A 21354-nucleotide genomic window follows, 5' to 3' on the forward strand; every position below is an offset into this window, starting at 1 on the left:
TAAGAAAAGTTGTAACTACATCTAAAGATGCCATTATTTTTATCAACATACAAGTGTATGCTACTTAGAAAAAAATTTGAAATTAACAAATTTTAAAGATTATACAACCGTACTTTTGTGTCGTTTCTCGCGTTACTTTCAGTTCCGAAGTGCATAACGCTGACTGTTTTATAGATAATCGTCACTGGCAAATTCGTAACTTTTGCTTTCAAATAATAAAGAACATCAACCAATAAGAATAGTGAGAAGAAAATGCTGAGAACTATAAGTATTTCTGTAGCAGGTGTAAGAACACTGTCGTTATTTTGGTTTCCCATTTCGTAACGCATATTTTAGATGGCTTAATCTGCTTTGTTGTAAAAGAATTCTTTGCAACAATATGCAAATATGAACTCTCGCGAGATGTTCAAACAGGTAAATCAGAGATAATTTACATTCTTGTTTTGTTCTTCGTAATAATTAAGTTAGAAAATGACGTTATCGTTATGCGTTACATTTCACACGAAACAGAAGTCCATTTATTATTAAAATTGTTTTTGTCGTTAAGTTCTAATCATTTCCAGTCATACGTGAAACATGTGACTAACATGTGATCACGCCCTTACAGCCGGATATACGAAATACTAGGTCTAAACATTGTATTTGTTTCCAACGGGATGTAAGCACACATAATCTGTAGGCTTGTTTCGTCTTGTTTAAAAAAGGAAAATACAATTTTCAAAGAGATTGCGCCGGGGGTCTATTATTTTTCCTATGTGCATAATGTTACATACGATCTTGTGTGAAAATAAATGCCCAATGACTTGACAAAATCGATTTCAGATTTGACCGATGTTTTAACACACTTCGTTTCCCAATAACGATGTAAAGGGTCCTTGGAAAATTCAATCGAAATTACGTCTCCTATCATGGTGCGGATGTTCGTTGGATTGATTTAGCTTCAGCAGGTAATATTACTGGATATTTTAGGTGAATAAAGATAATTTAATAAAAGATACATGTTAATGTACCGTTACACTTGGAATGTACAAAGTTGGTATCTTTGTCACAATTTTTAATTAATTTTTTTTTTCATGTTCTGCAAACACTTATCAGAAACGCAATAAACTTGTCAAAGGAAAAGTAAACTTTTACCATGCATGACTTGAAAGGAAGTACTTTATTGATTTTAGCCCACTAAAGTAGGTTAAAATGTGGAAACCATGTAGATGGTGTACAGATCACAAATATCACATGGTGCCTATTTTAAAGATGCTAATTCCAAGTTAAAAGTTGTTTTCTTTACTGGATTTAAAGAATTTTACATTACCAATGATTTGGAATAAATTGTATATAACTGGAATTTCAAAACCAAATATAAATACATTTTTTTGGCTAAAACATCAAGATACAACGATTATGGTATCCTGTATCAATGAAGAAAATACGGAAATTCCTGTATAAATTGTACTAATTGTTTTCAAAACAAGCACATATTTAGGAGTTTTATAATACTGTTACATTTAAGATGGATTTTAAGAAAAAGTAAACTGTTCAGATCATTTTAAGCAGATTTTGCAATAAAATAAAACTAAAAAAATGCTTTCGGTTTCTTATGGTTTCCTGTCGCGTTTAAAAAAAACTTTAATTTAACATTGAAAATAGATTTTAAATATTAACATGAAACAAGTAGCACTAGTAATGGTGTTCATTTATGTCTTTTGAAATATATTGTGCAAAATAAAGAAAATAAAGATTGGTTTCCTGTTTTGTTTCCTGTCACGTAAACGGTGAATCAAAATGTGTTAATTTTTTCTCGAAAAACTCAATTGTTCCATTAATACTATTCTAACATCAACACAACCCACAGAATAAACGTTAAAGTTTTAGAACTTATAAAAAAGGATACAAAAAGAAACCAAAGGCCGAATACCAAATTATGGTCCATATACAGACAATCTGCTGACCTCTCAAAATGTTTGTTTATTGTGGAATCTTTGCTTTATTCTATATTATTTTTGTTGAAAACATTGAGAAGTTAAATATGTGACAAATATACAGTATACATTTATGACAGTAATTTTTTCCTTTTGGCTGTCCTAAAAATAGATGTTTGGGGAGAGGGTCTTTAAAAAACAACACCCATCAAACCTTAATAAAAGTGCATTTCGCTCCCTCTCCCCATATAATTAATTCTGGAAAGGTGGTTACATTTGTTTGTATCAAATAGACAAGAATGCAAGCAATGTGCCATATGTTTCAACTCATTACTGTCGATACAAAATATAAGTAATTCTGTTCAGTTTCTGAGAAAAGTTTGACTATCCTTTTTATTTGCAGAATCCAAGTATATGGACAAGGTGATTTCAATATAGCACCAACTTTTATACTGGGGGGATACTTTTAAAATATAATAATCAAATAAACGTTTCTTTTTCTTCCTTGAAATAGATTTCTTCTACATTTAATACTAACCTTTATTCCTGACATCATCTGTCCTATACATAGTTTATCATACTTGTTGGATGATATTAACTTTTGTATATCTGTTCTTTATTAAGGAAAAAATCTTCAAATCATTTCTATCAATATGTATATTAAATAGCTTTTGTGTTAATTTATATGAACAAAATCCATCTATAAGAAAAATTGATAATATATACTGATTGGTGTTACACCTGTCCAATCTTTTAATGATATTTGATGTAACCAATTTTCTCCACCAAAAGATGATTGATTTCAGCTTAATTGTGGTGGTCAGTTTGTTTTTTATTGGTCGAAAAAGCTTCAGTGTCAGGAAAGACCCATGACCTTTTGAAAGGTAAACTGACAATCCTTGTTAGACATATGACATGACATGATTTCTCATTGTCAGAAGTTGGCAAGTATGAATCAAACTTCTCAACAAATGTATAAATCTGGTTCCCCATTTTTCACAATTCCTAATTAAAGAACCTTAGTGAGCACGCTCACATACCCCACGTCCCCACATTGTCATTGGAGAAATTAAATAAGTGTAAGGAAAAAAATTGTATAAGAAAAAATATTGAATAATAATTTCCTGTCAATATGCACATCTACATGCATAGTTTGTCCTTATTATCTACAATGTTTCATGAAATTCTGTTGTGTGGTTTGAGAGGAGTTGAGATGACAAACTGTTGCAGTAGTACACTAAAGTAAATAAGTTCAAAGGGACGTAACTCCTAGAGAAAAAAATTGAATCGCAATTTCCTGTCGATATGCACAACTACATAGTATGTCCTTATTAACTGAAAAGGTTTCATGAAATTCTGTTGTGTGGTTTGAGAGGAGTTGCGATGACAAACTGTTGCAGTAGAACACTAAAGTAAATAAGGTCAAAGGGGCGTAACTCCTAGAAAAAAAATTTAATCGCAATTTCCTGTCGATATGCACAACTACACAGTATGTCCTTTTTATCTGAAAAGTTTTCGTGAAATTCTGTTGAGTGGTTTGAGAGTAGTTGCGATGACAAGAAACAGGACTGACAGACAGACGGAGGGACTGACGGACGGACTGACGGGTCAAAAACATTATACCCTCCGCAACTCGTTGCGTGGGGTATAATTACCTACTACCGCCAACAGTGGAAAAGGTTAGAAATGCATAACTGATTTTATTGAAGGATACTTTTAGTGAATAAATTTCTGTTCCTCCTGCTACCCCATACATCTTCAGGTATCACAAACAAACAGATACGTCTTATAAACAGGTAAATCTGGAAAATTATAAGTAAAGAATAACTATAACTTATCAAAAAGTGATTTTTACAGGTCTGTGGAACGCAACACAATTAACACTGATGAGGCAGTAATGTATATGTTTGTTTTTGCTTTGAGCCATAACACTGTCCCTCAGTCAGGATTCTTTCCTTTTTTTTGGTATTTACAGAATCTGGACAAACAAGTGAAACTGCGAGCTACTGCTCACTGATGATACCCATGCCACAAGTGGATAATATTGATAGTATAGAAATATGCAAGTGTTCATTTAACAGGAAGTTGTCGAGTGATGACTCTGAAAACCCATCACACAGTAAAGCTGACTTATATAATCCCTGAAACCAAATTTCAGAAATCCTTGTATTGTCATTCCTGAGAAAAATGAGACAAAAAATATTCATGGGACTGATAGACAGACAGATGTAAAACAGTATACCCCTCTTTTTTTTTTAAAGCAAGGGTATAATTATTTAATTATTATTTATTATCATCTCATGTATTCAGTAAGAACTTTCTTTTTTAAATTACTTCATACTCTCCCAGGTTTAATATATATGATACAATGTATTATGATTTAAACTTGAGTTTGATATTTGAAATAAATTATGTAAATCAATAATCTGCATCTCATTTTATTCATACATTTTCCCAAATACAAAATACATCTTGTTTTTAATTATAGTATTATCTGAAACAAAAGGACAGTTCCTATTTATAGAAAATACAGAATATAAGGTATACATGTATGTGCACTGAACAAGTTCATAAGAAAGTTCTGATACAAATGGAGTTTTGTTTTTCTCTATCGTCTGTGAAGTCATGGAAGTGTTCTTTCTAAGTAACAAACACTTTTTAGAATTTAACATCTTTGAAATGGAACCAATGAAAGGGGATCATTTACTTATCAAACAAAGAGTAATGATTTTATAATTAATACATACCTGTCTATGAGGTATAAATTTATGTAAATTTTCTCTGACTGAATCAGTTTTTATCAATTTAACATCACCAATGTGTTTCTGACCTACAATAGATTAATATTAGAAACAATACACAAATAACAGTTCTAATATGTAGTATCAATGTTCATAATATCGCTGTTCTTTTGATAACTATGTAACTTAAATTTTGTCATTCACCTGACCTGAGCAGTTTACAAAATGACTGAAATCAAGACAAGTATACTAACTTGTTCATGACTAAATAAATGATAAATTTTTTGGCATAAGATGTTTTTGTGAAAGAAAACCCTGACCAACAACAAGATTGGGCACTTAAAGAATTAGTTTATTCTGACAATTCTGATCTGCCTGTTCCTAATTAGGATCCATGGCAAGGGTTTTCTTTTGTTGTTTCTGAACTTTTTGTCCTTTAAGTAAATAGGGATCAATGGTAGATTTTTGGTAGTGTATGTTCAATTCATTCACAACTATATCTTGATTGTGACACCAGGAACTTAGTATTTACATAATTAGAAGATCAACATTATTGTTGATGTTTCAATAAGCTCTTTTTAGATCTTGTTGTCTCATTTCAGCAAATAATTTGAATTGCAATTGCATTCAATGTAATTATCTGCACATCAGCCATTTTAATACAATGTATTAGGATTTATTTATCACACTAACCTCTCCGATAAATCTGGCACTTTTTCTTGGGTTTCTCTGCAGGACAATAGTAATCCAATAAAAACTTGTATGGACATTTTCTAAAATTAAAACAAATATTCAAACAAAGAAAACCAATATTTTCTGCATTCCCTTTCAGAAATATTTCTTTCACATAAAATAAATAATACGATTAACAGGATGAACCAGGGGTCGCTTCTATAGACAATTTTATGCACTTAACAATACATTTCTTATGTCACAATGCTTATTACATCATAGTAAGAACCAATTGTTCAATGACATAATTTTCTCTGATTGACCTTGGGTCAACTGGTGTAACTCATTCATACAAAACAACTTGCAGAATAGCAGGTTAGTAAGATTTCTTTCAAGTTAAACAGTTTGATTTGATGAATCAAATGATTTTTGAGTCAAGAGTTTTGATTGAACTGCAAAATGTAGAAAGAAAAACTACATGTAGCAATAAAGTCATTGTGAAAATCTACCAAAATCAATGTAAAATGCTTAAACTAAGAATTTCCAGACTTTTCTTCATGATTATGACTTCATTTATAGTGATGTCATCATTCCAAACCTACATGTTTCTAGTTGTTATCTGAACCTCAATGTAAGTATAAGTGAAATGCTATTTAAAAGTAAGTGCATTTCCTTGAAAATAAAGACTCAACAATACCTTGACTGCACCTGGTCATTTCTTATATAATTTTATAGTATTTCAAAAGACAGTATTCCTAATGTATTTTACCTATGCTTGGCTAATATTTGCTGTAAGAGAGGACACAAGGTAGGTAGGAAATCTACTTCTATTGTATTACATTGTGCATCTTTGATTTCTTCCCATCTTTGGCTATGTATATCACATTTTCCTCCTTTAGAAGATGCTATTTTGTCACCACAAACAGTTGATTTGCATAATTCAATATCATTTTTGGATGCCTGTCTTTCCTCCTCTGGTGCCACTTCTTCAGTGATAGGAAGTCTTATTTCATTAGAACTGTCATTCATTTTTTCAATAACTTCTTCCACAGTTTCCTCTACTTCCATTTCAACACATGTTTTGTTAGAACTTTCCTTTGATTCTTGAACTAACGAAACCTCTAATGACAAACGAGGTCTTTTATCTATGGGATGACAAATTTCCAAATCATCCACATGTTTTCGCTTCAGTGATTTTCTACACTCCCTAGACTTTGGTGGACAGTTGTCATCGTAGTCTATCTTACTCAGGTTAGGTTTACTTGACTGATTTTCATTATCCTCTAATGGTGTACTAGAAAATTGTTTGTCAATGTAATCATTATCTAAACACAATTCTGACTTTTTACTTTTGATGTTTGTAAAACAACCATGACCTTCAGTTTTGACCTTTGACAAGATACTAACACTCTTTTCTGATTCTGCACTGAAAGTTTTAGAATCAAAGCTTTGAGATAATGACTTGTTACCGTCTATAACTTGTATATCTGACTTGGAATCAAAAGAAGAAATATTATCTGAGCTTTCTTTACACTTCTGTATAATAGTTAGAGAATCTTCATTGCCACTAGTTTCAAACCCTTGGGAATCCTCAAAACTGTAAGTGTTGAAACCTTGTGAATTAGATAAAGTATCATCAATAACACTCGTTTCAATGCCTTGGGCTTTTTCATGTTCTGGAATGATCTTGTTTGCCTGAAAACATTCTGAATTTTCTGTTCTATTTCCACTAGCAATAGAATAATTGTCAATTGGTAATACAGAGTTAGTTCTGATTGCATTTAATTCTTTGGTATTTGGCTTTTGTAAATTATTTGAAATTAAATTCTCAATATCTGCATCAGCAACATGATTCTGAGACTTTTTCTGCTTATTTGCATCACATATTTCAGTAACTGTTAAATCTGGATTATTTTCAGATGATGTCTTTGAATTTTTAGGAGTGTCTTTTTCATTAAATATTGTAAGCACTTTGTCATAAGAATAAGTTGTTCGATAAAAACTTGAGTGGTCATCAATATCATTATTGTCGTCTGCAACTAGCTCAGTCATGTTGTGTGTGCTACTTGCACAACAGGAAGAATCATTACCAATAGAATTCCCAGAATTTTCTGGAAACTTCCATGTGATTGTGACTTTTGATGCTTTAATAGTATGTTTGTGTTCTAATATGTGTCTGTACAGTGTAACAGCCCCATCTTCTGTTGGTGGAATTGAGTTCAAAATGTCTGAAAGAAATTTTGAAGGGATATTTTATTTAACAATTACATGTGAGGTATGTGATTTGGGGGTATCAAAATTTCTTTTATAAAACCTAGCAACACACAACAAAACATTCTATAGTTCTCTGAGAGTATTCATAAATAAGATGTGTCCATAGTACACAGATGCCTCACTCTTACTATCATTTTCTGTTCAGTGGAACATGAAATTGAAGTCAAAACTCTAATTTAGCATTAGAATTAGAAAGATCATATCCTACAGACCATGTGCATAAGTTTTGAGTTATCTTCAACTTAATGAAAAACTACCTTGACTAAAAACTTTAACCTGAAGCGGGGAAGACTCATTTTAAATGTTTAGTGAACCATTAAATTGGGGTCAAAAATCTTATTTGGCATTAAAATTAGAAGATCATATCATAGGGAACAGGTGTACTAAGTTTTAAATTAATTGGACATAAACTTTATCAAAAACTACCTTGACCATACTTGCCAAGTGACATGATATTCGCGTGTAATACACGCTTTTTCAACAATTTACAAGCGTGGATTTTGTCACATGGCGTGAACACGCTTTTCACCACTTTAAACGCAATTACACGCTTTTTTGGTCGTTAGTAATATCGCTATTTTCATGTTTTTTCCTTATTCAGCGATAAATACCGAAAATTTTGAAGTAATTGTTTGGCTGCCATTGTTTGTTTTTCTATATGAAAGAACAGCAAAAGGTACAAATTCACTTTATTGGGGAAATTTACACAGAAATAGGTCGCTTTCAGGGTCTGTACTGTCGTCTAAATCGCTGATTGTTAAGCCAAAACGATGTGTACGCACCAAGATTCAAGGTTAAATGATTTGCTTTAAAAGCAAAATAACAGACCACTGTAGGATACAATAAAAGTTTACAGAAGAATATATATTGTTCTTTTATGATAACACTTTGGTATAATGTGAAATAATGAACATTACCACATTCATATTAAAAAGTCCGCATCTACATCACACGTTTTCACACGCTTTTTGACATGTCATGTCATGTCATGACATGATTTCCTATTGTCAGAGGTTGGCAAGTATGTCCTTGACCAAAAGCTTTAACCTGAAGTGGGACAAAGGGACAGACAAAAAGGCGGATGAACAAACAGATGCAGATGGAAAACAAGAATGTGTCCATAGTACACGGATGCCCCACTCGCACTATCATTTTCTATGTTCAGTGGACCGTGAAATTGGGGTCAAATTTATAATTTGGAATTATAATTAGAAAGATCATATCATAGGGAACATGTGTACTAAGTTTCAAGTTGATGTAACTTTAACTTCATCAAAATCTACCTTGACCAAAAACTTTAACCTGAACTTCTCACTATCATTTTCTATGTTCATGGATCAGTGGACCATGAAATTGGGGTCAAAACTATAATTTGGCATTAAAATTAGAAAGATCATATCATGGGGAACATATGTACTAAGTTTCAAGTTGATTGGACTTCAACTTCTTCAAAAACTACCTTGACCAAAAACTTTAACTTGAAGCGAACGGACGCACAGACGGACGAACAAACGGAAGGCACAGACCAGAAAACATAATGCCCCTCTACTATTGTAGGTGGGGCATTAAAACATAATGCCCCTAGGTTGGGCCTAAAAATCAGTTAACAATATCTTACTGACAATTTGGACATTTGTTTCCATCACAGTAGCAGCAAAATTTAGAACATTCTGATAACTGGCACATAGAGGGCATATAGATCAAACATGCAATATTTTTTTTTAATTTCTATAATACACTTAAAAATACTAAGGCATTTAAATTGATGTGCTTTGATTTTCTCTGATGCAAATGCATACAACCAAAACCAAACTAACATTTCTATGATTAATAACAATTCAGTAACTTACAATTGTCTGTAAACTTTTCCCTCAGGTTACTGGCATACAATGTCTGTATTCTATTGATATAAGTGTGGTATCTGTAACGAGATCATAATAACTAATTTAAAGATAGAAAACGTACCGAGAGCAAAGCATTTGAATACTGAAAACTGGAAAGTTTCATCTGGAATTTTAATTTTGCCTATTTTTGTTAATAGAACATTACATTCATTAATCCATACATTTTAATGAAATTAAAAAAAAACACACAAAATATTTCTCTTCGCATACTTTTAATAGATTAAAATTATTCCCAATGACATTGAATTAAGAGACAAAAGTGAAAACCACAAAATTTTAAACCACATAAATTAATATTTCTACTGTATAATTAAGGAATGACTGTAATATCTTTTTTGTCAATGAAGAAAAATCCTTAAAAATGTGGTGCACACTGAATAACCTTCTTATCTTTAGTGTGCAACACATTTTTAGGATTAAACAGACAGAAAATAATTTACAGTCATTCCTTAAAAAATTGAAATCTTACTCATATGGTGAAAATTCTTGATATTTTATCTTCTTTTTCTTTCTTCTTTTCTTTTTATTATTTCCAGAAACTTTATCATTCATTTGCCTTGTATTTTGAATCTTTCCTGAGACAATTACAGTAAATGCCTGATTTGGAATGCTGTCACTAATTTTCTCAGCACTTGTATCACTGTAAGCATTTGCACTTGTTTCTTTATTGGCACATGATCGTGTCTTACTCCATGTATTTAACTGTTCATCATTTCTAGTAAATTCCTGAGGATTACTATTGTTAATTTGCTGTGACAACTCATCATCAATGTTTGCTATGATTTCTTCAATAATATTCTGTTTTGCACAACTGTTTAAAGCTACATTCAATTTAGTGGTAGTATTTTGAGGATCCTCTTTGTTGCTTTTTTTCATTGTATTTTTATCATTGTGTACTTGGATATCTGTAAGGCCCTCAATGCTTAGACTTGAACCAGTAGCTTTCATAAAACATTTCTTTTGACATGTTTGGGCATCCATAATGATATCTGCCTGATCCTTTTTGTTTACGGGTTTACTGCTGACATTTGCCTGAGAACAACTGTTAATATTTGCCTGGTCCTCTTTGTATGTATTTGTAATGGTAACACTGCTGTTAATATTCAGCTCTTCGTTGTGATTTGCCTCAGGTTTTCTGCTGACATTTGCCTGAGAAATGTCAACAATTGCCTTTTCTCTGTCATTTGTATTTGTAGCCTTAACAGTGCTGTTACTGGTCAGGTCTTCATTGTGTGTTGTCTCAGGTTTTCTGCTGACATTGCCCTGTGAACAACTGTTAGCCTGGCTCTGACTGCTTGTAGTTGGTTTGGTCTCATTATTGATATTTGTTTGGTTCTCATTGTACCTTGGTTTCTTAGAACTAGTGGTTTGAGTATATTTCTTCTTTCTTTTAAAGGACTTTGTATTTGTAGTCTTTTGTGGAATACTTAAATATTTTCCTGGTTGCATTGGCCAAAGGTCATAAAAAGGAACTCCTATCAAGAAAAAAACAAAACTATGTTAAATGCATAATCTTTCATAAATGATACCTCATTCGATGTACAACACATGAATAATGGCTCTGTACTAATACATCCTGTCATTGAGTTATTGCGCTATTGTAAATTTTTGTATTCTGCAATCGTCTTTCATTTTTTTTGCTCATGTCCTTTGTCTATATGCCTTTTTATTTGTCTTTGTTACACATTTATTTGTTTTTCATAGTGACAGAGACTATTTAAGGAATGATTGTAAAAAAATTTGGTGCACACTGGATAACGAAGTAGCGGGTTATTTAACAATGTGCACCACATTTTTTTATGTTATTTCAAATAGACAGAAAAAATATTACACTACAGTCATTTCTTATAATTTAATTCTAAATTCCATTTTAAACCGTAGAAAACCATGAAAAAACGTTGATGACGTCACAGTCACATGACTAAATTATGTATATGGGCTCATAACAAAATAACGTCAGCCAAATAGAAGACGTGTTACATCTAAAATTAAATTATTAGACAATGTTTACTGTTATACACCTATTTTTGACATTTTTACCTATAATGTTTAGTCTGTCACTTTCTACATAAGAAAATGCCTGTACCAAGTTAGGAATATGACCGTTAATATCCATTTATTTGATATGTTTGAGCTTTTGATTTTGCCATTTGATTATGGACTTTCCATTTTGAATTATCTTCAGAGTTCAATATTTTTGTGATTTTACTATTCACTATATATATGTAAATTATGAGCAGCTGTTTTTTGGAGTAATCAGTATTGGAAGACACTATACTGTGAGCATTAGTTGCAGTAAAACTAAAGGAAACATTCTAGTCTGGTACATATTGTATTAATTTGAAACCACTTTAATTTGTCAAAGTTCAGCATATACAAAATGTCTTGCACCCATAGACACAATTTTACTACAAGGACATTCTAACTTCTTGTCCAACATTGTGCATTTAATTCAAACTATTTTATGATTTCTTTTCACTCAAAATGTACTCTCTGTTTAAATATACTTGATAAAAAGAACTTGAATTTTGTACTGCACTCAGAAAAATTTCATCTGAGAATTTACATCTATTTATTCAATTACTTCCAAATATTAAACTTTAATTACTCATAATGATTTCTATTTGCAGCTGAACACCTAAAATACCAAATAAAGTTTTTTTAAACTCATTTTTTGTTGTTTTGCTAATTAGGAGAATATACAGACATATCTGATATCAGCCATTCATATGAATTTTGTATCATTTCTTCAAGAAAAGTAAGATGAAGAGAGCTTACAATGCAATTATCCATGTTTTCAAAAGGACATAACTTCTTTAAAGGTGTAATACCACCAAATCATGATACGCCACATCCGGTTGCATACGAAAGTAGGTCTAAAAAAATATTCCCTTGAATTTGACAGTTGTAGAAAATTAACCCTGCATTTCAATGCACTTAAATTTTTCTGAGTCTTAAACATGTATGTTGGGTGTCTGAAAGCATCATTCTTTTTTTATTTGATGGTCTTATAAAATATTTTGGAAAGTTAAGGTTACATAGTTGCCAAAGCAGGTAACCAGTAAATAACCTGGTAAAAATGTGATTGTTTACTTCCGGTGCAGGTTACTTTCTTATATGCAATGAAATGTAGTGTGAAATTTTCACTGTAGCACTGGAAAGGATTAAACTTTATTCATGCAAAGTATTTCTTTGGTTGAAATAAAGGTAAATTCTGTACATTTTTTTTAAAAGTACCAATTTAACAAAGACTAATAGGGAAAAATCAATGGTGGTATTACACCTATTTAGGGAAACTACATGTGCACTCGTGACCTTATTGTACTTTCATTTTTAAAAGTTATTAATAAACCAGTTCATACATTGTAAACATGGAATATTCGGAATGGATTGAGACACAGAAAGCACGTTTGAGGTAAAATTGCCTTGAAATGGGGGTTTACGGGTGTTTTCTAAGTCAAATGGGTGGACAGACAAAGCTGTATTTAGTTTACTGTGTTAAATTTTAAATAATACCCTAACAGTTTTGTTTATACAACATGTGAATTTTTTATTTCAGTGTTCACATGTTCTGAAGAACATTCTGTTGAAAAATCTTATATGTGAATTGGTCTGCAGATGACACTTCAGCATTAAAGTAAGTATCAACTATCATCATGTTTTTTGTGTTTTTTTTGGCCGCAAAAGTTTACAATTTGCCATTGTGCCATCTACATTTTGCACAGACAATAAATCATCTAAACACTTATTTGCCCTGGATTTATACACATCAGAATCCAGTCTCACATACTTAAACTTTATAATTCTTACCAATTATTTTTTGTACCAGCATTCCAAGGGACATAACCCTTTTTAAAAACATTTTGAGGTATTTTTTATTACTCTTTCTCCCCATTTTCTAATGTAAAATACAAGAAAGTGGACACTTTGTGTAAATCTATTAGAAATATACTGTTATGAGTAAATAAAAAAACTTTGATATCAGTAACAATAAATGGTTGACTGAAAGGGAACCGTTATTTGTCACACTAGGCGAACAGACTAAAAACTCGAGTTACACATAAGGGCTTCTAGAAACTTCCGTGTAGACTGTTAACATTTATAGAGACAGTTCTTTCAGCTAAAACACTTTAATTATTGATTTAACATTACATTCATATCATTTTTGTGGGGAAATAATCACATTTGTTTAATTTTTTAGACAAAAGATATCAAGTTTTGATGAAAAAGGAAGGAAGGAGGAAAAATGGACCAAAACAGACCAAAACAGACCTTCAAATGAACTCTAAAAGGTGCAATAAAATTGTTTATCATCTAAAAGTTGTCTTTTGTATTCTATTTAATTGTTTGAATGCATAGATCATGAGTTTTTGATCAGATATTAGTCAACACTGCATTTTATAATGATACACTGAAATTTGGATTTGTCGAAGAAATTAGACTGAAATTGCCGTAGGATATGGCCTTACATTATAGTGATTTTCTCTGAAACTATAGATCTGACTGAGACAAAACTTGGCAGTTATGCTTGAAATAACTTGCAATTGGAGGGAAAAAAATTACATTAAGTTTATTTGACATTTAGGTGATATTTAGGTGTAATACCACCAAATCATGATACGCCACATCCGGTTGCATACGAAAGTAGGTCTAAAAAAATATTCCCTTGAATTTGACAGTTGTAGAAAATTAACCCTGCATTTCAATGCACTTAAATTTTTCTGAGTCTTAAACATGTATGTTGGGTGTCTGAAAGCATCATTCTTTTTTTATTTGATGGTCTTATAAAATATTTTGGAAAGTTAAGGTTACATAGTTGCCAAAGCAGGTAACCAGTAAATAACCTGGTAAAAATGTGATTGTTTACTTCCGGTGCAGGTTACTTTCTTATATGCGATGAAATGTAGTGTGAAATTTTCACTGTAGCACTGGAAAGGATTAAACTTTATTCATGCAAAGTATTTCTTTGGTTGAAATAAAGGTAAATTCTGTACATTTTTTTTAAAAGTACCAATTTAACAAAGACTAATAGGGAAAAATCAAGGGTGGTATTACACCTAAAACTAGTTGCTTGGAACTGAATTTGCCAAGCCATATCTGATATAAATCTTATAAATAATATATCTGGCATGAATTGTACAAGTAAGAATGCCTACACAATCCTTGATGGATGAACAGACAGACAGACTCCTAATATTTTTTATGTCAAGGAACCTTTTTGCCATGGAGTTCTAATACTAAATTGATTATGTAGAAAGATCAAGACTAAACCTCATGAGATAATTTTATATCAACATATCTTTGTTAATTAACATTACTTATTGTTTTTTTCATGCAAATTTGTTTTTCAAACTAAAATTATCAATGCCGATGAAATTGAATTAAAAAATGTTCTTACCATACCTGGTTGACAATATAATATCTAAACAGTTTTTTTTTAACTTCAAGCTTGTTTTGAGAGCAATAATGTTGTCATCTTTCAAATTCAGTGAGGTTCACCTGTAATTTCTTGCTTGACTTATACTTACCAGTTAACTGCACATAACAGGAAGTGTGTACCAGCAGAAACATGGATGTATTCTCTAGCAAATATGTCATGACTACATCACCGATCCTGTAAATGCAACATAAACTATCTTTATTCCATACAATGATTCTGATATAGTAAATTTCTTGTTTTATTATCTCACACAGAATTTCATGGTCACTGAATTGAAAACTCAGAACGTACAATTACAGTTCAGATACTGTAAAATAATTTATGCTTAAATGTATTTTCTATTAAATATAAATTTGTGCTTTAGATTTTTCTAACTTTATACAATGATTCACCCTACATGCCCTATTTTTCCACTTGGGGCAGGAAATAGTTTGCATATATTTATAGATTATCGTTGATTATCTCAAGGAGATTGATTATCTGGCTTGAGCTGGTACAGCGAAAGTGAGAAAAGCAATCGAGTTGCGATGACCAATGATTATCTGTTTATCGCTATTTTACCTATGACGACGTTGTCAATTTCAATGTCAATTTTGTTAGCAACGCAACGTGGCCTCCTTAGTTTCAAGCGATAATTTTTCCATATCAAGCGAGAAGCATGATATGAAAATTAACACAAAAAAAGATCAAAGGAAAATTGCACAAAATAGCGATAAATATATATATTTAAGTTAGTCTTCAACATTGTTAATGTTTTCTTTCACAGAGTTTTGATTTGAGCTGAAGAAAAAAAATCTATAACATACATCTTTACCATGTTTACTGTATTCTCAAAGTAGTCACTTTATGTTAACAATAAAATTGAGAAAGGAAATGGTGAATGTGTCAAGTACAACCACCCGACCATAGAGCAGACAACAATGTACATTTCATGAGTAAATCTGAGAATTACCTGGATAATAATTTACTCCATACTGGATACTGTAATCTGTTAAAACAGCTGTTTGGATACCTGTATTCTAAGTTATGTATGTGTGACACCTGAGCTCCAATATCATCTGATGCCTAAAATAAAATAATTCAATATGAAAATAAATGTAGCAACTCCTATATATATGACAATCTCAAATAAACAAAAAATCATCAAAAATATTTCAAAATAAATCCTCAGTTGTTAAAATTCTAAATCGAAACCACATACTGAGGATTCAGTTATTTTCATGGCTAAGATAGTGATTATTTTATCGTAGAGCCTGTTTATTTCCATGGTTTGTACAGTCTGGTCTCTGTACAGGCATAAAGACAATTTCTTTTTTATTAAACATTTAAATTTGAAACTTATTTACATAACCAAGAAAACCATGGAAATTAATGACCCATGAATCCAGTTTATCGCTTAAACTGATTTGAGTATACTATACAGTGAACTGAACACCAGACACATGAACAATTAGCTTGAACTATTATACATGAAAGTGAATTCAATTGTTGATATGCATATTTTTAAAGGAATTTTCTTTTTCCCAAACTTTTCAAAGGTCAAGTAGACTTCTTTAAGTCAAACCTGGTTTTATAAATATGATACAAACATATTTTCATTGCAGATAGCTGTATGTTAAAAATACCAATGGTCAGACAACATGATGTCAACAAGAGTAGATGTAGATCTGTTATAGTATCAAATACAAATACTTTTTTGATATGTTCAAAAATTTGTTGATATCAACATGGTAATATTACAGCTGTGTTAATCAACGCAAATTTGTAGAAGATTAATAACTGGAAAAAAAATCCTATCAAACCAGTTCTAGGGGTTCTTTCTATGCTTAATTGTAGTAATTTGAGTCTTTTTTTTAATCAATTTTAAGCTGGTATGGGCGTCTTCCTCCATCTTGGATTGTAAAAAATAGAGAACCAAAGGTCAAGATTTTCTATCAAGTCAGCAAAATTTGATGCAGGAATGCAATTATTTAATGTAAATTTTCATTTAAAAGAACCAATTTATAAGAATATAAGTTATAAATATTAATATTTTTGCAAATGGGGATTAGTTTTGGTTGTTTTTTGTTTTTTTTAAATTGGCATTTTAAGGGGAGGTAACTCTAAAACAGTTCATTATCTGAAGGAATCTACATGGAATTTTCCTATTTTGTATTTTAACCAGGAAAAACATACGGTGACCTTATCTTTTCTTTTGATATTCTCAAAACGTTGTCTGAAAGCTATCTTTTCCTTAAGTATTTAACAATTCTATCATTTTGTTTAGTTTCTAATCCCAAAATGGTGTTTTTTCCTGTATAATCCATACAAAATGTGTCATTTTGTCACGTCCTGTAGCTTGAGAAAATGGGCGGTGACCTATCATTTTTATTATATTTTTCAACATATATCAATAGATACAACGTTTTGGCAAAGTATGAACAAATTCTATCACTTTTATTTTAGACTCCCATACCACCTTATATATGACTTGGTGAACGTTTTCATATTATTCTATAGCATATGTTTGTTCAGTGGTTGCCGTTTCTTGATGTGATCCATCAGTTGTTCTTGGTTTTTTTTATATAGATTAGAATGTTGGTTTTCCTGTGTTTGTTTGGTTTTACACTAGTTATTTTTGGGTCCCTTTATTCAGTGTTGAAGATTTGACTTTGACTTATAATGGTTTACTTGGACTTAAAATTGTGTACTTTGACATATTGTGACTTGGATTTGAGAGTTTTTTCATTGTCACTCATACCATATCTTCTTATATCTATTGTAAAATTGATGCAAGATCTCAACTGAGAAGAAACTTCATGATAACAGATAAATGCTTTTTAAATATTGCCACAGAGCCTAATGCTACATATTTTATGGTAGACATTATAATTGTTAACTTACCGCAGAAAATCCAAAAATTAATACATTCTTTTCATTTCTCTTCTTTAATTTCTGTAATTGGTAAAAAAGAAGTTAAACAGAATTTGTATTTCAAAACTTTTATATTATTCATGTTATTATACGACTTATTCTTTCTCCTACCTTTCGTGATAACTTTTTCGGAATCAATGAGATGTTGGTTTCTTTTTATAAGGTTTTCATTGGTCAAAATTAAAATAAGACATCAAATTTTCTTGCTTTTTTTTTAATTTGAAGCAGATGATTAAAAAATAAAGATAATGGTTACCTGCAAAAATATGAGATTATTTATTGCATTATAAACGTAATGTTCCCTTCCAAATAACTTGTCAAACATCGTTTATTTTTGTAAATTTTCTTGCATTCGTCCGCCATTGACCGATTTCTAAACTACGGATCTCAACCGGACCAGCTATGACCGAAATCCGTACTTTTACAATAATTAAGGACGCACGGATGGAACAGCTGACAGAAGAATATTGATTCCAAAGGGGAAAATTACGTATTCCACACGAATTAAAAGACTTTTGGTTACATCTAATTGATTGGGGTATATAGTTCTCTATATTCTTTATGGATTGTTTCAAACTATTGATTAAAGTTGTTTAACTCTGAGACTATCATGAATATTATACTATTATCAATATATTATGGCACAGCTTAATAACTTTTATTTTTTTTTATGAAAAACACTGATTTTCATACACAAGATAGTTTTGAATTAAATTGTAATTGAAATATTATAATTTCTTTACCTTTTTAAGATAAAAAAATATTTTTGTTAGTGCTAGATACTAAATATTTAATTGGTAGTTTCTCACAAGAACCTGAATAAAACTTAACAACTTTTAATTTGAAATGTTGCTTTAATTGTATACTCAGATATGAATTGAACATTATAAAAAAACATTATTTACATATGACCCTTTATACTATACATGCTATAGTATAATCCAAACATTGTAGCGCACCACGCGAAAGAGCACTTCTCTTTCAAATCTCACCACTTCTCCCTATCAGTTTCAAAAAGAGAAGTCACTTCTCCCTATAATTCTGAAGTAGTGTGAGCCCTGCAACAGTCTTTATTTTTATTTTTGTCATGAATTTTTGTCCCTAAATTATTATAAATCATATACTGTGAAAGTACTTTTATTCGTGGGGTACCAATTTTCGTGGTTTTCGTGGATGACTTTATCCACGAATTTAAGTGTCCAACGAAAATAAAATAACCATTGTCTAAATCAAGACACGTAAAGATCCCCTTCAGAATGACTAGGCATTACTGATATGACATGTATGATCTATTCTAAGAGAATATATTGTATAGCGCCAAATCTGAGAATACTTGAATAGCATTCACAGAACTACAACCACATGCAGGATTACCGGTATACCCATTTAATCTTTAGTAACCTAAAATGTACAACTTTTGATTTTGATCGATGAAAGTCTAATTTCAGGTATTGATATGCTAGTATGATAAAGTGTTCATTTTATATCCTCATAGTTCTCGTACATATAAGAAATAAAAATGTTATGCTGGTCTTGATTTTGAATTATTTGACAACTCATAGCATTTGTTTATGTTACTGTTTTCTTGGGCAGAATCAATTTGCGCCAATTGCAGTTTTGAAAAGGTATTAATTGCGCCACTCTCTTTTATTTTGATGGTATTAATTGCGCCAATAAATGAAATGAAATTGTGCCAAATTTACCTGTTAATATTTTTTACCTATATCATACCTATACCTGTTTTGCCAATATCAGCTTTGTAAAACACAAGATAACAACAAGAACCACTCTATAAATAGTTTTGAGAGACTATGAAACAATTTTTCTTAAAATTATAATACAAATACAAGTCAACTATCACGAGTATAAAATACATTTTCGCTTTATGAAAATTTCACAGCAGATTTTGGCAGTATACAATACAACATTTTCATTTGTAAAAAGAAATATAATTATTTCATTATCAGTCTCCAGAAATTAGAACGTCAAATTTTGAGATCTGCGAGCATAAGAAAAGCAATCAATATGTTTTCTGATCGACCTTCAAAAATAATAAATTCAGAGATCTTTAAAATTAAAGAAGAAAATTTAAAAAAGAAAGATTTAAAATATGTGCGTCAGTCTATGTATAGAGAAAGAAGACAGCTGCGTCCGGCTTAACCTAAAAATCAACCAGAATTTCAGGATATTGGATGATATTGGTGTTGTTACAAACAAAGATGATGACTTAGTATTGTGTATCGATCCACAAAGTGGGATAATTTTATTAGGATGCGAGGCTATTTTCTGTGTACAATGTCAGAGGATTTTTTTGCTGATGGTACCTAGTCAATCATGTAGTTGTTATATAAAAATAAATGAAATTGGTGCAATTAGAGGATTATTTTATTGGCGCAAATGATACCTATAGTTTTGAAAATTAGGTGGCGCAAAAGAAGTATTGGCGCAATTAAGTTGTGGCGCAAATGAGTTACTTTTTGGCGCAAAAAGATATCGCCCGTTTTCTTTAGGTGACATGTTTATGGCCTAATTAACACCTTTGATGGTCTTTAATCTGTTGATCACTTTATCATGGGTTAATTAGACTGTTATCACTACGATTTACAGGGGTCAATGTTTACTTTGCAATTTCCTTCAATCTAGACTATTTGTAAACATTGTTTCTAAAGGCTTTAATTTTACTAATTTTTTTTTTAAAACTAAAATCCACGAATTGAAAAACCCACGAATATATAAATATTGCTGAAAAAACGAAAATTGATACCCACGAATTAAAGTACTTTCACAGTATTTAAATATCTTTAAAACCTATCATTTAACATGTTAAATCTGTTTTATTGTTTATTGCAATGCAAGTTACTTTATATTTGCAGATTCTATGATAAAGCTACCAATTTAAACATCATATGAACTAAAGTTATGTACATGAACCAACATTAAAAATAGGTCTAATCAACACATATTCTTTTTTCAAATAATTGAGCATGTATATGGAACTGTAACGTTTTTACGGTTGGAAGATGTAATAATTATTTTAGCACAATTTCTTTTGCATGTAATTTGCATACCTGTATTACATGCAACAATAGCTCCCTCTGTTGATAAACTTGACTGAAGGAATGAATGGTTGGAAACTCTTCCTGCTGGTCTGCTACTATGGTAGTTTTCAAAACATCTCTATACCTTTAAAATAATGAATTGGTTTGAACTTTTATGCAACAGTCATGAAATCAGCTTCTTAGAACAAATCAGTTCTTTCTCAATCATACTGGCATCACAAATAAACCACACAAGAATTTATATCCATAATATACGCTATCTTTTGTGCTAGAAAAGCTTTGAAAATAAAAATAAAATATTTCATCTATCATCTACATGTCTTCAATGGCAGAGATGATAGCATACAGGTAGATAAAGAAAAATATAAGTTTAATCATAAAAAAAAATCAGTAGTACAAATGTAGCTATAGGCTTAAATTAAACTTTTATAACAA

General features: G+C 30.9%; 1 protein-coding gene and 1 long non-coding RNA gene across 3 annotated transcripts in view; one reads left to right on the plus strand and one right to left on the minus strand.

Annotated features, from left to right (window-relative positions):
• LOC134716799 (telomerase reverse transcriptase-like) overlaps positions 1-21354 on the minus strand; it is a 72123-nt gene that overhangs the window by 41645 nt on the left and 9124 nt on the right. The window contains exons 3-13 of the mRNA XM_063579806.1: positions 20929-21043; positions 17831-17881; positions 15900-16012; positions 15036-15121; positions 9977-10982; positions 9454-9524; positions 6099-7557; positions 5351-5430; positions 4664-4746; positions 3631-3718; positions 2455-2525 (exon numbers count right to left, since the gene is read on the minus strand). Coding sequence (XP_063435876.1) covers positions 2455-2525; positions 3631-3718; positions 4664-4746; positions 5351-5430; positions 6099-7557; positions 9454-9524; positions 9977-10982; positions 15036-15121; positions 15900-16012; positions 17831-17881; positions 20929-21043 — 3223 coding nt within the window. The remainder of the gene's footprint in view (positions 1-2454; positions 2526-3630; positions 3719-4663; positions 4747-5350; positions 5431-6098; positions 7558-9453; positions 9525-9976; positions 10983-15035; positions 15122-15899; positions 16013-17830; positions 17882-20928; positions 21044-21354) is intronic.
• Positions 12511-13821, plus strand: LOC134715914 (uncharacterized). 2 transcript variants are annotated; one of them, XR_010106816.1, is made up of 3 exons: positions 12511-12714; positions 13067-13144; positions 13709-13821. It is a non-coding gene; the product is annotated as an uncharacterized LOC134715914 (long non-coding RNA). The 2 variants fall into 2 exon arrangements; XR_010106817.1 differs by lacking the exon at positions 12511-12714 and adding an exon at positions 12880-12922.

The sequence above is a fragment of the Mytilus trossulus genome, chromosome 4 (genome assembly GCF_036588685.1).
Source record: "Mytilus trossulus isolate FHL-02 chromosome 4, PNRI_Mtr1.1.1.hap1, whole genome shotgun sequence".
Classification (NCBI taxonomy): domain Eukaryota; kingdom Metazoa; phylum Mollusca; class Bivalvia; order Mytilida; family Mytilidae; genus Mytilus; species Mytilus trossulus.